Source organism: Meriones unguiculatus, chromosome 15 (genome assembly GCF_030254825.1).
Source record: "Meriones unguiculatus strain TT.TT164.6M chromosome 15, Bangor_MerUng_6.1, whole genome shotgun sequence".
Classification (NCBI taxonomy): Eukaryota; Metazoa; Chordata; class Mammalia; order Rodentia; family Muridae; genus Meriones; species Meriones unguiculatus.
This window is the reverse complement of record NC_083362.1, coordinates 47649478-47666104: the sequence shown is the minus strand read 5'-3', so window position 1 is coordinate 47666104 and position 16627 is coordinate 47649478. Positions and strand designations below refer to the sequence as shown.

At 37.9% G+C, this 16627-nt stretch overlaps 1 protein-coding gene across 1 annotated transcript in view; it reads right to left on the bottom strand.

Moving 5' to 3' along the window:
* The window catches only part of Bmpr2 (bone morphogenetic protein receptor type 2), a 125914-nt gene that overhangs the window by 70064 nt on the left and 39223 nt on the right, over window positions 1-16627 (bottom strand). Inside the window, exon 2 of the mRNA XM_021654371.2 lies at window positions 486-656. Coding sequence (XP_021510046.1) covers window positions 486-656 — 171 coding nt within the window. The remainder of the gene's footprint in view (window positions 1-485; window positions 657-16627) is intronic.

The window sequence follows — 16627 nt, the reverse complement described above, 5'->3', positions numbered from 1 at the left end:
CTTTTACAAATTTGGAGCTTGTGGGTGAATACAGACACACATGTATGTGTTTATCTTATTTAATATTTTTCTGGATAGGATTTTAATCTACCTACACGTCTTTCCTAGATAAGCTCCAACTGCATGAAAACAATGCTGAGAATACAAGCCCTGTGGCAGAGAGCTTGTCTATGTGCATGACGCTCTGTATTTGATTCTCAGCACCCAAAAGAAGGAAACACAAAGCAATTTCAAGCTAAAAAAAGGGGGGGGGCTGGAGAGATGGCTCAGAGGTTAAGAGCACTGGCTGTTCTTCCAAAGGTCCTGAGTTCAATTGCCAGCAACCACATGGCGGCTCATAACCATCTATAGTGAAATCTAGTCCCCTCTTCTGTTCTGGTGCACAGGCACACATGCAGGAGAATACTGTATAAGTAATAAATAAATCAATCAATCTTGAAGAAAAAAAAAAAGAATGTTAAAAAACAACAACAACTATTACTTGCCTTGTTTCACAAGATTGATGTCCCCTCTTGACTTCTCCCACAGACCATAACATGTGCTCCCTTTGGAGCACAAGATTGTTCCATTCTCATGAGAGATTCGACTCTCACCTATCCCCAGGTCTTGCTGGTATGGATCTTTAAATGCGCACAGCCGCTCTTGATTCTGGGAAGCTGAAAACAGAAAAAACAACACAAGATAAATTGATGTGACTATGATAATACTACTAATCACGATAATCTCCAAGGCTTCATTTATAATAATGTAATTTGAGTAAGGTTATAAATCTTCCTACTAAATCCTTCAAATTTAATTATTAATAAATTTTTAATTTTATATTTACCTTTTTCAAGATTTATTTTTGTGTGTTTATGTGTGGTGTGTGTGGGCATGTGCACATGGGTACAGGTGCACACAGAGGACAGAGGAGTTGGATGCTACTGTAGCTGGAGTTACAAGTGATTGTGAGCAGCCTGACAAGGTTGCTGGGAATTGAACTTGGATCCTCTGGAAGAGTAGTACACTTGCTTTTAACTACTGAACCACCTCACTGTCCACACCTCCAGCAACTTCCTTTTACACATTAATTTTTACATCTAAGCAAGAAGAAATTTTTAAAAAATGTTTCCTAAGACAGTCTTCTTTTACTCCTATAACTCCTATCACTCTTTCTACTATTAAATATTTTTGCTGTTCAAAAAAAGAAATACCATCTTTGGCAACGCAACACTAGGGAGGCAGAGGCAGGCAGATCTCTGTAAGTTCCAGGCCAGCCTGGTCTACAGAGTGACTTCCAGGATAGCCAGAGCTACAAGGTAAAACCCTATCTCGAAGAAGAAGGAGAAAAAGGAGGAGGAGGAAGAAAAAAACAAGAAAGAGAAGGAGTAGGAGGAGGAGAAGAAGAAGGAGGAATACTATGTTCTAAAACAACCTTTAAAACAAACAAATAGGCCAGGCATGGTGTTACATGACTTTAATCTCAGCACTTGGGAGACAGAGGTAGGTGAATCTCTGAGTTTGAGGCCAGCCTGGTCTAAATAGCTAGTTCCATACAGAGCCTGCCTTAAAATAAACAAACAAACAAACAAACAAACAAATAAATAAATAAATAAATGATAAATAAATAAGAACAAGCAGGGGCTGGAGAGATGGCTCAGTGTTTAAGAGCACTGATGGTTCTTCCAGAGGACTGGGTTCAAGTCCCAGCACCCACATGGCTGCGCACAATTGTCTGGAACATCAAGATCTGACACCCTCAGACATAAATGCAGGTAAAACACAAATGCTCATAAAATAATATTAAATAAATTATTTTTAAATGAGTAAACAAAACAAAAAACCTAAGAATTCTGAGCAAAAAGAAAACTTTAAAAAAGAAAATTTTATATTTCTTAAACTAGCTAGATTAAGAAGTGTTCAATAGCTCCTCATATTTAAGGCACAACCTAATATAATTTAATGCCAACTTATCTTTCTTCATAAATATCATGTGATTTAACTGATTCCAATAGAGCATTGTCATCTAACTCATTGGTTAACAATTACAACGAACACTGTGAAAATACCAAAGAAGTAAACACTTATCAAAAAGCAACATCTAATCTTTATTTAGTTTCTTAAAATAGACTTTCCTAAAATGTTTAAGTACCAAAGAAAATCAATAAAAATACCAATAATTTCTAATGACCTTCTGGGTCAGTTCCTCATTTGAGGTATACAGAAATAGAATAGTATAACTCAGGAGCATTTTAGCAATGCATATTATTCATTAAAATAATGTTTCTGAATACAACAAAGTCTAGAAAAGGAATGACAGAGCTTAACAACTGTCCAGCCAATTTATATAAATATACCTGCCACATTTATTGCTATGCAAAGTACTTTCAAAGTGCTGGGTAAGCAAACAGAATGTTTACAAGTAAGAATATAGAGTTGCAGTTATCACATCTTTGTAATATGGCTTATTCAGATAAACCAAACCAGACAATAATTGTTGAAAGAGAAATAATGGCTTGATGTATATACTTTTAAACTACTTTGGAATCTTCTAGAAGATATTGACCAAAACCAACTAAAAAGCAATATATGTATTTTTTCTAAATTGGTTTTATGTATAGATATTACATATACATACTTCTAAATCAATTTAGAAAAATGAGCTAGAAGTCAGTGCTACTGGAATAGTGGCACAACTGCTCCCTTCAAATAAACATTACATTTTAAGAAGAAAGAACATCAGGAATAAACTTCTGTTTAAACCTATAGTAGTTGCTCAGAGAATGAGACTGCAGACTCCAAATGAGTCCCTTCCTGTCTTACATGCAAGACCAGCACACTAATGAAGGGAGGTTCATGTTATCAGAGACTGGTAAAAGCTCAAAAAGGAAAACCAATTTGCAGATCAAACAGCATTTCTAAGGCATCTGGGAGCCAGAGAAGGAATGCAATGGGAGCTGAAACTGGAATAAATGGAAAATTATTGTTTAGATGGTCAGTTCTGCTCAGAGGGAGTACTGAGACCTAAGCTAGACACCATTCTAGCAGAGAAAGGCACCTCAACCTAACAATCCAGTTCCTTCTGCACACTACAAGCAGTTCTGCTGAAAAAATTAGGGGATTAAAGCCTAACAACAACAAACCCGACCAATGACCTAACCCCAGATGTTCAAGTCCTAAAACAAAAAACAAAAACATGAAAACTCAGGGCAACATGACTCCTCCAAGAATTAGCAGCTCCACAGCAATGGCTTCTAAAGCTTCTCAAACTATTCCACAGAACACGAATGGAAGGAACACTACCAAACTCTTTTTATAAAGACATAACAAAAAAGAAAAAATACTGACCAACTTCCCTGCTAAACATAGATCAAAAGTTATCAATAAAATATCTATAAACAGAATTGAAGAACACACCAAAAAGATCATCTACCATGAGCAAGTTGGCTTCATGGCAGAGAGGCAGGGATGGTTCAGCACAGGTAAGTCGATATACGTGATAAGCAATGGCCTCAAGGAAAAAAGTCATAGTTTGACCTCACCAGATGTAAAAGAGTTCTGACAATATCCAAAACCCCTTTACAAAAGCCCTGAAAAGACCAGGGATATAAAAAAACAAAAACAACAACAACAAAAAAAAAAACTTCGAAGATATATATGGCAAACAGCCAACATTAATTATACTAATTAGTAAAAACTCAAACCATTTCCACTAAAATAAAAAACAAGACAAGGGCATTCTTTTTTTAATCCTAAGAGAGAAAGAAAGAGAGAGAGAGAGAGAGAGAGAGAGAGAGTGTTTGTGTATGAGAGAGAAACTGTGTAGCACATTAGTCACTAAATTTTCAGAGGCAAAGCTTAACTTCTTTTCCTTTCTCTAATGTGGGAACACCGATCTAACTATAAATGCATATATGTTTTTCTTCAGTTTTTAAAAATAAATGTCATGTATCTGAGTAATATCTTTTTATTGTACTTTTTGATACTCAATGGTATCTTTTCAATAAAAAATAATCTGAAAGTAGTATTATATATATATAACATAATATATATAATATGTAATATTATATATATATATATATATATATATAATGTATAATGCCATAATTAAACCCACCATTTTGGATGCTATTTTTTTAATTAATTGCTAAAATTAATTGTAAAAGTATGGTCTTTTTCAGATAAAGAAAATAACAAAAGAAAAGAAAATTATATCTGAAGAAGATAATTTCCCATACCTATATGGTTTCTAAAATCAGCACGTACACCAGGCTGGTCTCAAACTTACACAAATCAACAAGCCAGTCTCCCAAGTGCTAGGATTAAAGGCATGTACCACGATGCCTTGCTAAAAAATTTTTTCATTTTGTTTGGTTTTTGGTTTTTCAAGACAGGGTTTCTATGTGTAGCGTTGGCTGTCCTGGAACTCCCTCTGTAGACCAGGCTGGCCTCAAACTCACAGAGACCCAACTACTTCTGCCTCCCTCTTGCTGGGATCAAAGGTGAGCTCTACCACTGCCTGCCCTAAAATTGTTTCTTAATGGCATGGATACTCTAGAGCCCAAAAGTTTAAACACTGTATTTTTAAATTTTTATTTAATTTCCATTAATCCTCAAATTCAAAATCAACTTCTAAAACTTCTAGTCATATAGGATAGAAGATGCCCTCAGACCCACAGTTCTTAGAAAGCTCAAAACAGAGCAAGAATTCAAGAGCCCAAGAATTCAAGACCAGATTGGGCAACACATCCAAACACAGATTAAAACAGAATTCTAAATGCTGCTCCATCTTTCATGATACATATTTTTTACCGTTTTTACTTAACAGACATAAATAGGAATACATGTTTGCCACAATTATAAATGAGAATACAGGTAAATTTGACAAATAACTAAAAGTAGACAAAAGAAGAAATGTAGGCATGAGCTGTCTGGTGTAGCTGGCAGAATGCTTAATAAACAGGCATCCATCCACAAAAAGGAACGTAAAGGACAGATTTACTCAGTCAATGAGTAAGACTTAAAGCAAGAAGGGAAAAGAAGGATTTCTACAGAGACAAATAAAAACAATGTTGGGTTTATCAATAGGAGACCTTATTTAGTCTAACATTTTGAGAATAGCCTATACCTTTTCTGTCTCCAAAGTCTGTTATCCATAAATCTAAAATTCTAGAAATTATATGTAATTACAGAGAAATATTTTTTCTAATTAATTCTACAAAACTTTTTCAGAATTCAGAAACAGTCAATTTATATACTGGGAAAATTTAGAAAGCAAAAACATTACCGTTTTATAACTGTAAATATAATATAATATATTATATAATATAAATATAATATAAACATTACAGTTTACTTGTAGGCAGATAAAGATGGAGGATAAAAAGAACAAGAACTTCGGTTTAGAGACTGCAAATAAAAATGAAGCTGTTTTAATAAGACAGAATGTTAAAAAGAAATGATTACTATCCTAAACATCTGTTAAATTTACTATGAATGAATATAAATTTCCCTGAAATGCAGTACCCTTTGAAGCTCAGGCTGGCCTGGAACATACTATGTAGCCCAGGCTGGTCTTGAAATCACAGTTCCTGCTCTAAGCCTGAAAGCAGGCAGTACCAGAATGAGTCACAACACCCAGCTTAGCAAATAGAATTTTAAATCTTCATTGCCATTCTCTGTCTAAACAATCCTAAAGCCTACAACACTCATCTCCAGTAGTTGTAATATATTTATCTGTGCTGGAGAAGTCTAAGTATCTTATCTCTGCCCTGGAACAAAGTTCAGGGACTAATTCTGGGTATGCTTATGTGCTTGGCTTCTGTTTATCTAAGTGTCAAAATGAACTATCTAAAATAAACAGAACAGAAACCTTGCAAGCATGGGGCAAATAACTGAGTAACTGAAGCAACAATATCCTTTTCCCAGAACACAAATGCCTAAGGACAAACAGAACTATGGCTTCAAGCAGCACTCCAGGGATAGTCCTGCTATAAAACATGTGCAGAAAAGAGCATCTTTTTCCCTATCTTGTGTATGTGCATGCACACTAGAAGTTGTTGGATGTCCCCTTTGATCATTGTCCACTTTATTTCGTGAAAAAGGGTCTCAGAACCTAGAGCTCACAAAGAAGAAAAGGCTAGCTAGCCAGAATCCAGGGAGCCACATGACATTATGTCCTCAGCACTAAAATTACTCTTTTTTTTTTTTTAAATAAGTACTAGGGATCTAAATTCAGGATCTTACATGGCAAGCATTTTGTAAACTGAGTCATCTCCTCAATCCCACAAGTATATTCTTTTAAAGATTTGTTTATTTTTCTTTTTTCTGTGTATCCATGTTTTTCCTGCATGCTTGGTACCCTTGGAGGCCAAAAGAGGGCCTCAGATTCTTTGGCACTGGAGTTACAAATGGTTGTGAACCACCATGTAGATGCTGGGAACTGAGCCTGGGCCTCGGCAGGAACATCAAATACTCTTAGCTCCTGAGCTATTTTCCAACCCCATGAATACATTATTTTAACAAAAATGCCCTCCCCCCGTTTAGTATAAACTCAAAATTTTTAATTTTTTATACTAAACCCAACAAAGATGAGTCTTATTTTCCAATGTTATAATTAATCATCTTGTAAAGCAAATATTTTTTAAGTGTATTAATTACGCCCTCCTTTATGCAATACTGAGAAATGGACCCAGGACCCTGCACACAGGGGAGTGCTCCACAGAGCCACGTACATACAGATATGTAACTGTTACTCTGCTAAGCACTGTCATAACTTCAAATTAAGAGCATACCGGGAGATTAAAATCATCAGAAGATTAACTCATTGGCATTTTCTTGAGTACTGGCTAAGGACTCCTGAGATTCACAGGACTCAGCACAGTCATACTCAGAGCTATTAATTTGTCACAGCAAAATAACTCAAACCAAAATTAACAAGAGGAAAACTATAAGAGCCTAAGTCTGAAGGAAAACAAGGTCCAGGTTTCCCTAAGCCTTCATAGCATCAAAGAGCCCATGCTTAGTCTCCCCTACTGTTGAATTCTGAAACACACTGTGTTGTCTAAGGACAAGTGTCCCAAGTTTTACTGAATAAGCTTGGTCAAGTAAGCATTTTTAGTCTGGTACCAAAATTCCAGATTCACAAAAGAAAAGGAGATGGTTAACATAAACTATACTATTTGTACAATCAATACAAGTATAGAAAACTACTCTTACCAGTTAGGGAATGGTGGGAGTGTTGTGAGCACAAAGGTCCTTGCACCCACAGACATCCAGGGCAACTGTTACTAATGCAGGGCCGGCTCCTCAATGAGGAAGAGAAAATAAAATAGCTGCATCTTGACCTGGTGACCTTTTTGCTCCTTGTGGAGGCAGACCTCACTCCTTTTAGCTTTAGAGGCAGACCTCACCCACCTTTAGCTATGGAGGCAGAACTCACTGGAATTCCGCAGAATGATTATCCCGGACTCTCCCTAGAGTCCCTAGTCTCTCCCTAGACTTATCTTTAGCTCCCAGAGTTAATAGAACCTATCCTTAGGGGAAAAAATCACAGGTATTATATGGCCTGCTGACCTCTGGACTCTAAGCCTTTTAGCTATAGAGCTCACCCTCATGGCCCCATGTACTCTGTAAAGGAGTTTCAAAGTAATCACACTTTAAGCTTTTCATGCACCTGGAATTTAAATGATTTTGTCTGGAAAAAGCACCTGGCATTAGACTCCCCGGAATCTGAACCAGGTTAATGAAGTCAATCTGAACCAAGTTTTCATTCTCATCTCCTTGCAGGTGCACTTCCTGCCTGGACATCTGCCGTGTCCATCAGTGGGCACACTCCCAAACACAAATTCCCATATGCCAGCCAGCCAATGGCCAACTTGGAGTGCAGGGCTTTCTAAGAACTGCAGTCCTAGGCCTGTTACTTTAACTCTTTCTCTACACAGATTCCTAAAGCAACTAAAAGCACATGCACAAACACATACCTCAATTTGCCTAAAAATCAGTTAATCTCAGCTCTCTCAAACAGAAAAAAAAAAGAAAGAAACAAAAGAAACAATCAGAAAACAAAACAAAACAACAACAAAGCAACAACTAAACTATACATAAGCAGATAAGACCATCCCAGGCCTCTAAGAGGCTTCTATCCTGGGACTGGCATAACGGCCATTAGAGTCAAGTATTTAGTGCCTATTATGTGGCCGCAGTAATCTAACCCTGGGGATGCGGCATAAGCAAGACAGTGCTGTTCCCTGAAAAGGGCTTGTATCCTAGAGGTAGAAACAGACAAGTAATGATGTATAAAAATACGTGTGCAGGAAGACTTTGGATGACTCAGTACTTCCACCCACACAGCAATGGACAGTCACTGTGTTGGAGGAGTGTGTATGGTAGGTGCCTCCTCTACTGTTCTCTATATTACTGACACAGGCTCGGACTCGCCTCACCTCACACTTGCCATTTCAGCTGGGTTAGCTAGGCAGCAAGCTCTGGGGATGCCCTGTCGATGCCTTCCCCCAGTGCTAGGGTTATCACACCGCCTTTTACACGAGTGTTGGTGATTTTTAACTCAGGTCCTCCTGCCTACACAAAAAACAGTTTACCCAAATGATCCATCCATCTCCTCAGCCCACAGATAACCATTCTTATAAGCTACTCTTAAAAGAGGAGTAAATTTTAGAATATACAGAAATATGCCCTACTGATATAATAACATTCCTTAGGAAATGCAAAATAAAACACCTTAAATGTCTTCAAATAGTGTTTTGAATTTCAAAAAAATATACTTGTTGGGAATAAATAATGTTTGGTTGAAAACAGAAAAAATGAAAAAAGAAGACACTGAAAAATTACCATTTTTGTTTTCTATGTGGGAAAAATATAAATACTATTCAATGTTGATTTGATATAAAAAATATACAACCATTTGGAGTGGAGAGATGGCTCAAAAGTCCTTGCAGAAGACCTGGGTTTAATTCCCAGCACACACATGGTGGCTCACAACCACCTATAACTATAGTTCCAGGGGACCCAATGCCTCTTCTGACCTCCATAACTCATGAACACATGTGGTACACATTCATACATTCCGGCACACATATACACATTAAATATATAAATAACTTTTAAAGATTATGCAAAAATTTGATGATTAAGAGGTTCATCAAGTATGGAACAGAAAGTGACTTCTAAATCTGAGAAAGTACACCAATGAAAACCTGTAAATAATACCACATTCAATCGTGGGAAAAGACAAAAAAGATGTTAGCTCCTTCAATTCTAATGAACCTGTATTAAGAAAGCCAGCAATAACTAAAGACAAAAAGCAGAAGAGACCAAATTTGGAAAGGAAGAAGCAAAGACATTTAATTGCAGGTGACATGGTCCTGTACATAACAATTCCTAAGGAATCTATTTTTATTCCTTAGGAATAAATTCCTAAGCAATTCATTTTTTAAAAATAAATCAGGGCTAATAAATGCTTTCAGCAATGTTCCAGAACATATGATCAATATATAAAAGCCAACTATATTTCTTCCTTTACCAGTGCAACAGTAGTAAGTGCAAGACGTCCAGTGAAAACTATTAAAAACAAAGCTCTCAGCAGACATTTCATTTGCATAAAATGTCAGGACAATGCTCTGAGTGGCTAAAATCCTCAAAACTTATCTGCTTATTCAATGTAATTCCTATCAAACAGTAGTTGCCTTTTTGCAAAAATAAGTAACTGGTTTTTAAAGTTTATATTTATATTCAAAGCATCCAGAACAACTAATCTGGAAAAAAAAAAAAAAAGCATGATTTATACACCCTGATTTCAAAATCTACTACAAATCAAATGAGGATAGTATGATATTGTTTACAGTTGTCATGCCTCAGCCTCCTCAGTGCTAGGTAAGAGACATGCATCACGATGTGCAGCCTGGTGAACTTATCCTTAAGCCAATGCCAAGACAATTTAATGAGGAAAAAATTAGCCTTTCTAACAAACAGTGTTGTAACTGGATAATCATGCACAAAACACTAAAGTTGAAGCCTCCTAGTTTCAAATCATTAACAAAAAATAACTAAAAATAACCCAAAGATAAGCATAAGTCTAGCACATCTTTGTGACCCTGGATTATGAAACAATATTGTAACTACTGCAGGAAAGGCACAGTACAGGTAAAATTAAAATATTTCCTTGCCAGGTGATGGTGGCGGCAGCACATGCTTTCAGTCCCGCTCAGGAGGCAGAGTCAAGCAGATCTATGAGTTCAAAGCCAGCCTAGTCTACAGATTGAGCTCTAGAACAGATAGGGCTACACAGAGAAACCCTGTCTTGAAAACACATACATACACACACACACAGAAAAGGAAGGAAGGAAGAAAGAAAGAAAGAAGGAAGGAAGGAAGGAAGGAAGGAAGGAAGGAAGGAAGGAAGGAAGGAAGGAAGGAAAAGAAAAACTATACTTTATCAAAATCTATAATTTCTGTGCTTCAAAAGTACACCAACCAGAAAATAAAGACAATTCACAGAATGGGGGTAGGAGAGTCCTATTAGGGGACTGGTGTCCACTATATAAAAAGAACTTAGGACTTCAAATATATAGGCCAGCAATTCTACTCCTAGAAATAGACCCAACAAAAACTTGTACATGGCCATTAATAACAACATTATTCATAATGTTGAAAAGTGAAAACCTATCAACTAATGATAATGTAAAAATGAAATGAGGATTGAGGATATGGCTCAACAAGCAAAGTATTGGCTATAGAGCATAAGGACTCTGGCTCAGACCTTTAGCACCCGTGTAAAAATTTGGGCATGTTAACATACCCACACTCCCACTGCTGGGACATGGAGACATGAGAACCTTAGTGAGTTTCTAGCCAATTAGGTTCAGTTTGAGGTCCTGTCTCAAAAAAAAAAAAAGGTGGAGAGTGATAGACAAGGTGGCACACCTGTAATCCCAGCAGTTGGGAAGCAGAGGCAGGAGGATCTCTGAGTTTGAGGCCAGTCTGGTCTACAAAGTGAGTCCAGGTTGCCAAAGCTAACAGAGAAACCCTTTAAAAACAGAGAGGGGGAGGGAGGGAGGGAGGAAGGGAGGAAGGAAAAAGGAAGGAGACAAAAGAGAAAAACAACTGAATAAGTTATATTCTGTCTTAATGCTTGCAATATGTATCATCAACCCTATTCTACTTTTCTTCAGAAAATAAATCAAATTCAGAACTTGGTAAAATTTCAGTTATCCTTCTTGAAAGAAATAATATAATGGTGTTATCACTATATATGATAGTGATCAACATTGTATTGTGGTATTAATTAATAATCATAATTTTATATGTAGAAAATGTAGAGGATGCCCTACACTCTGGATAGAAAACGCAGGCCCGAGGTTGTAGTTCCAATCAGAAGAATGTCACTACAGAAAACATCTCAGCTCTTCCCGCCAGATGCTGCAGAAGATCAGTAATGTCCTCTGCTCTCCTATGACCACCACAACTAGGACTGCTTCAAATGAAGAGCCCTTTACTAAAATTCTAAATGTAAAGTCTTCAATTGTTTGTACATTTTCCTCGTGGAAAATGGCCGCAGTCTTAAAGGCGCTGGAGACATAGGAAACAGATAAAACTGTTGAGTAGTCTTCATTAAGCACATTGTCTGAGGTCCAGCATCAATACCATTTTCTTAAGAAAACGAGACACAACTTTAGTCTAGTTACAATTTCTGCATGTCTCCTAAAGAATATTTGGATTGTTTTTTGTTTTGTTTTGTTTACATTTATTTTATTTTATGTGTATGTTGTAGTTTACCTCATGTGTGCCTGGTGCCCACAGAGGCCAGAAGACAGTAAAATCCCTGGAAATAAGAGTCACAAATGGATGTACGTCACTATGTGGATGCTAAGAATAGAACCTAAGTCCTCTGGAAGAGCAACCAGTGTTCTTAGTCACTGAACCTTCTCTCCAGTTCTTTAAAAAACATTTCTTAAGTAAAACATACAAAATTCATATTAAAAAAAAGAAAAGATAATCATCAATCTAGCCTAGAAAGTGACTCTAAAATACAAAAGTACTATTCATGATCATTAGTAGAAACAACAGCACTTGACAGCCAACTTTCCTGCCTTACTGAAAAGACCAGTCTCTCCATTAGGACACAGGATGTTAACAGATTTAGGAAAGACATCAGTCATAGGACTGTTCAAAGACTCTAGCTTTATTTTTTTTTTTTTTTTTTACAATTCTACTTTTTCTTTTTCTTTCTTTCTTTTTTAGTGTAGCCTTGGCTGTCCTGGACTTGCTTTGTAGACCAGGCTGGCCTTGAACTCACAGCGATCTGCCTGCCTCTGCCTCCCGAGTGCTGGGATTACAGGCATGTGGCACAGTGCCCAGGTGGATTCTATTTTTTCAATTGCTAACTTCTTCACTATCCTTTAGGTTGATTGCTATCTTTACTAGCAAGCAGATGGCTACAATATTTTCAGGCTTAGGTGACTATGGAATAAGGCCAAGTCAAGCCTTGAAGCTTAAATGTAGATTAAAGAAAGTTATTTTATTATTTAAGCTTAAAAAAATTAAAAAATCAGGCTGTCCTCCCAGTACTGGGGGGGGAAGGGGGTAGAGGCAGGCAGAGCTCTGTGAGTCTAAGGCCAGCCTGGTTCACATAGCGAGTTCCAGGACAGCCAGGTCTACACAGAGAAATCCTGTCTTGAAAACAAAAAATAAACAAACAAGTAAATAAGGAAAATTAAAAAATCAGATCTGTTGGGATTGAGAGATAGCAGTTAAGAGCACTGGCTACTCTTCCAGAGGACCAGGGTTCAATCCCCAGCACCCACATGGTAGCTCACGACTGTGTGTAACTCCAATTTCTGACTTCCTCACACAGACATACAGCAAGCAAAACACTATAATTAAAAAACTTATGCCATGAATTCAATGATAAACACTACAGAAAAAATAATAAACGCAGCTCTGGGGAGATGGCTCAGTAAACTGACTACCACATAAGCATAAGACTTGAGTTAGGATTCCCCAGAGCTCACTGACTGGTCAGGCATTCGCTCAATCAATGAGTTCTAGGTTTAGTTAGAGACCCTGTCTCAAAAACAAACAAACAAACAAACAAACAAAATACAGTGGAGAGGGGTATAGAGATAGCTCAGCAGTTAAGTAAGAGCACTGAGTGCTCTTCCAGAGGTCCTGAGTTCAATTCCTAACAACCACATGGTGGCTCACAACCATCTGTAATGGAATCTGATTCCCTTTTCTGGTGTGCATAAATAAATCTTAAAAGAGAGAGAGAGAGAGAGAGAGAGAGAGAGAGAGAGAGAGAGAGAGAGAGGAAGAGAAAGAAAGAGAAAGAAAAGGAAAGACAGAAATACAGTGAAGAGTAACTGAAGACGTCCAAGGTTGACCCCTGACCTCCACATACACACAGTGCACACACACAATCAAGCAATCAAGCACACATCACACACAGAAAAAAGGGTTAGGGAGGGAGGGAGAGAAGAAGTGGGAAAAGAGTAAGTAAAGCTGTGGCTTACATGCTCAATTTTTTTATACCTATTAACCTGATAAGAGAACTCTTTGTTCTGGCTGTGCTCTATAAACTGTAGGAATGTTAGCAGCTTCCACCCAGTAAGTGATAACTGAGCAACTTGTGGTCTCTACAACCAGAATACCTTCACACACTGTCATTGTTCTTACACACAAAACCACCACCAGCTAAAGCCACTACAGCAGTCTGGACATAGTGCTGAATGAACATTAATCCCAGCACAGCACCCTGAGGCAGAGGCAGGCATATCTCTGTGAGTTAAATGTCAGCCTGGTCCACATAGTGAGTTCCAAAACATCTGAGGATACAGAGAGAGGCTCTGCTTCAAAAAACAAAAAAACAAAAACCAGAAACACATCCCCTATGGTAATGCAATAAAACAATTGTTACAGAATAACTTCAAATCACCAATAATAAACCATTTCCTCATATTAAATATTGATTTCCCACTTACTTGTAAACATAGTTAACCTCTGTGATATAAAAATAAACAATATTTTCAACTACAAAATAAAAACAATCTTAAGAAACTTTGTGATTGCAAAAGCCCTTCAGAAGCCATTCTTCTCCATAAGGGCACTAACAAGTGCCATTAGAAATCCAATTATCATATTACATTATGCTGGTTCTTTTATATAACTGGGATATGTCAATGTTAGCAATGCCAGTCAAGGGATGCACACACCCCCCATTACTGTCTGGGCTCCAGCCTCATCCTGCAAAATGGTCTGATGAGTTGTTAGCTTGTTATATGAAATTTCTTTCCAGGAGACAATTTCTCCCTCAGGTATCACAGACAGGTACCAGGCTTCAGCCTTTTTCTTCTCCCACCATACAACTGGCAGGAATGAGAGAGACCAGGTGTACTGGCACAAGATTTCAATTCTAGCACTGGGGAACAAAGGCAGGTAAATCTCTCTAAGTGTAAAGCCAGCTGGGTCTTCCGTCTGCACAAGTTCCAGGCCAGCCAGAGCTACACAATAAGATATCTCAAGAAAGATAGGCAAGGTGAAGCACGCCTTTAATCCCAGCACCCAGGGAGGCAGAAGAAGGGAGATCGCTGTGAGTAGTCTACTACTCAGGACAGAAAAGGCTACACAAAGAAACCCTGTCTCAAAACACTAACATAAATAAATAAGATAAATAGAGAGGGACAGAGACAGTGACAGTGGGTAATCCAATTTCTTTCTTTTTTTTTAGTTTTATGTACATTGGTGTTTTGACTGCATATATATCTGTGTGAAGGTGGTGGATCCCCTGAAACAGGAGTTGTAGACAGTTGTAGCTGCCATGTGGGTGCTGGGGATTGAACTCGGGTCTTCTGCAAGAGTATTCAGTGCTCTTCACCACTGAGCCATCTCTCCAGCCCCTGTAATCCAGTTTCTTGAGGTCCACTGTTTCAATAGTCTGATAGCCACAAAGTGTCTCTATAGTATCTTCACTCTTCCAAGCTGTCACAGCAGCACTCCTTTAGGAGGGCTGTCTACCCTTTAGGAGAGTGTCTTACAGGAGGAACTCGCTGGGATATAGATCCTAGGGTTATATGCCTATGCGTGTTCTGATTCCTGTTTGCCAACAACTGAATAGACTGACAAGCATTTTTGCCATCCTGTGCTGTGGTCTCTCAAATTATTAGCTGAAATTAAAATGTCTTTTTTTTTTTTTTAATATGTGTATATGTACGTATAGGACTAAGGCTGATGCTGGCAGTATTCCTCGATCCTTTCCACTTTATTCATTGAGATGGTTCTCTCCTTGAACACAGAGCTTAATGATAGGACCAGCTTGCTAACCAGTTTGCTCTAGCAATCCTCTCTCCACCTTCAGGGTGCTAGAACTACATCAGGTTACCATATCCACCTGCCATTTCTGCGAGCTCTGGAGATCGGAATCCCATCTTTATGCAGCAAATCCACGGAGTCGTCCTGCAAGTCCCCAAATCCCCCTCTTTAAGTTGTTCCTGTGGGTATGTAGTAGCAGAGATGTAAGTGGTGTAAAGGAACTAATACAGTCAGTACCATCACTACCAGGAAGCCCTAAGTGGCCACCTAACTTAGCTATCTCTCACTCTGTAATTAAGTTAGCTTATTCAACAGCTCTTGAAAATGCACATACCCAAAGTACAAAGACAACAAAAAAATACCGTTTCTAGTTAAGGAAGGACACCTGCATTCACTGTAGGTAAACAACACCCATCCTCAACAATACACAATCTAAATAGAAGACAATCACATAAGTCAAATCATAAAACAAGATCTAACAATTCAGGGCTGAAGAGGTGGCTCAGAGGTTAAGAGCACTGGCTGCTCTTCCAAAGGTCCTGAGTTCAATTCCCAGCAACCACAGGGCGGCTCACAATCATCTATAATGAGATCTGGTGCCCTCTTATGGCATGCAGCTGTACCTGCAGACAGAACACTATAAATAATAGGTTTTTTTTTTAAAAAAGAGTCTAACAATTCTTAAACTTCATGCTGCTACTATAAACTAAGACATATTCCCAAATTAGAGCTATTTATACAATGTACTTTGTTTCTTCTACCATAAAATAAGTGACTTAAACAAACAGAAAAGTATTTTCTCCCAATTCTTGAGTCTGAGACAAGGTAAAGCATGTCACATTCTGATCAGGGCTTTCTCTCTTAACCCCAACATTACTGAATAAAGATCCCTCCCTATGACCTTAATTACCCATCTCTAAGACAGGAGCATTGACAGACATATAGAAAGAGATTGTCTTTATCCAGCCTCATACACTGAGGAAAAGCCACGGTGAGTAGGCAGTCATATAGCTGCTGCCATCTTAAGACAAAAAGAGACCTCACCAGAACCTTACCACCCTGACATCCTCCTGTCTTGAAGTCCAACCTTCATAACAGGGAAAAAGCAAATTTCTGCTACTTAAGTCACCTGTTACAAGAGACGTTGTTATTAAAACCAAGTATATGGGTAACAGCTACTGAGCCAGTCATTACCCAGGAACTAGAGAAAATAGATATCCTGAGTTAAAGAAAAAAAAAAATCATTCCCAGAAGTACCACTAACACAGGAGGGTCAGAGAGGGGAATCAATATGGTTTGATGTTATAATCAAAGTAAAAGAACT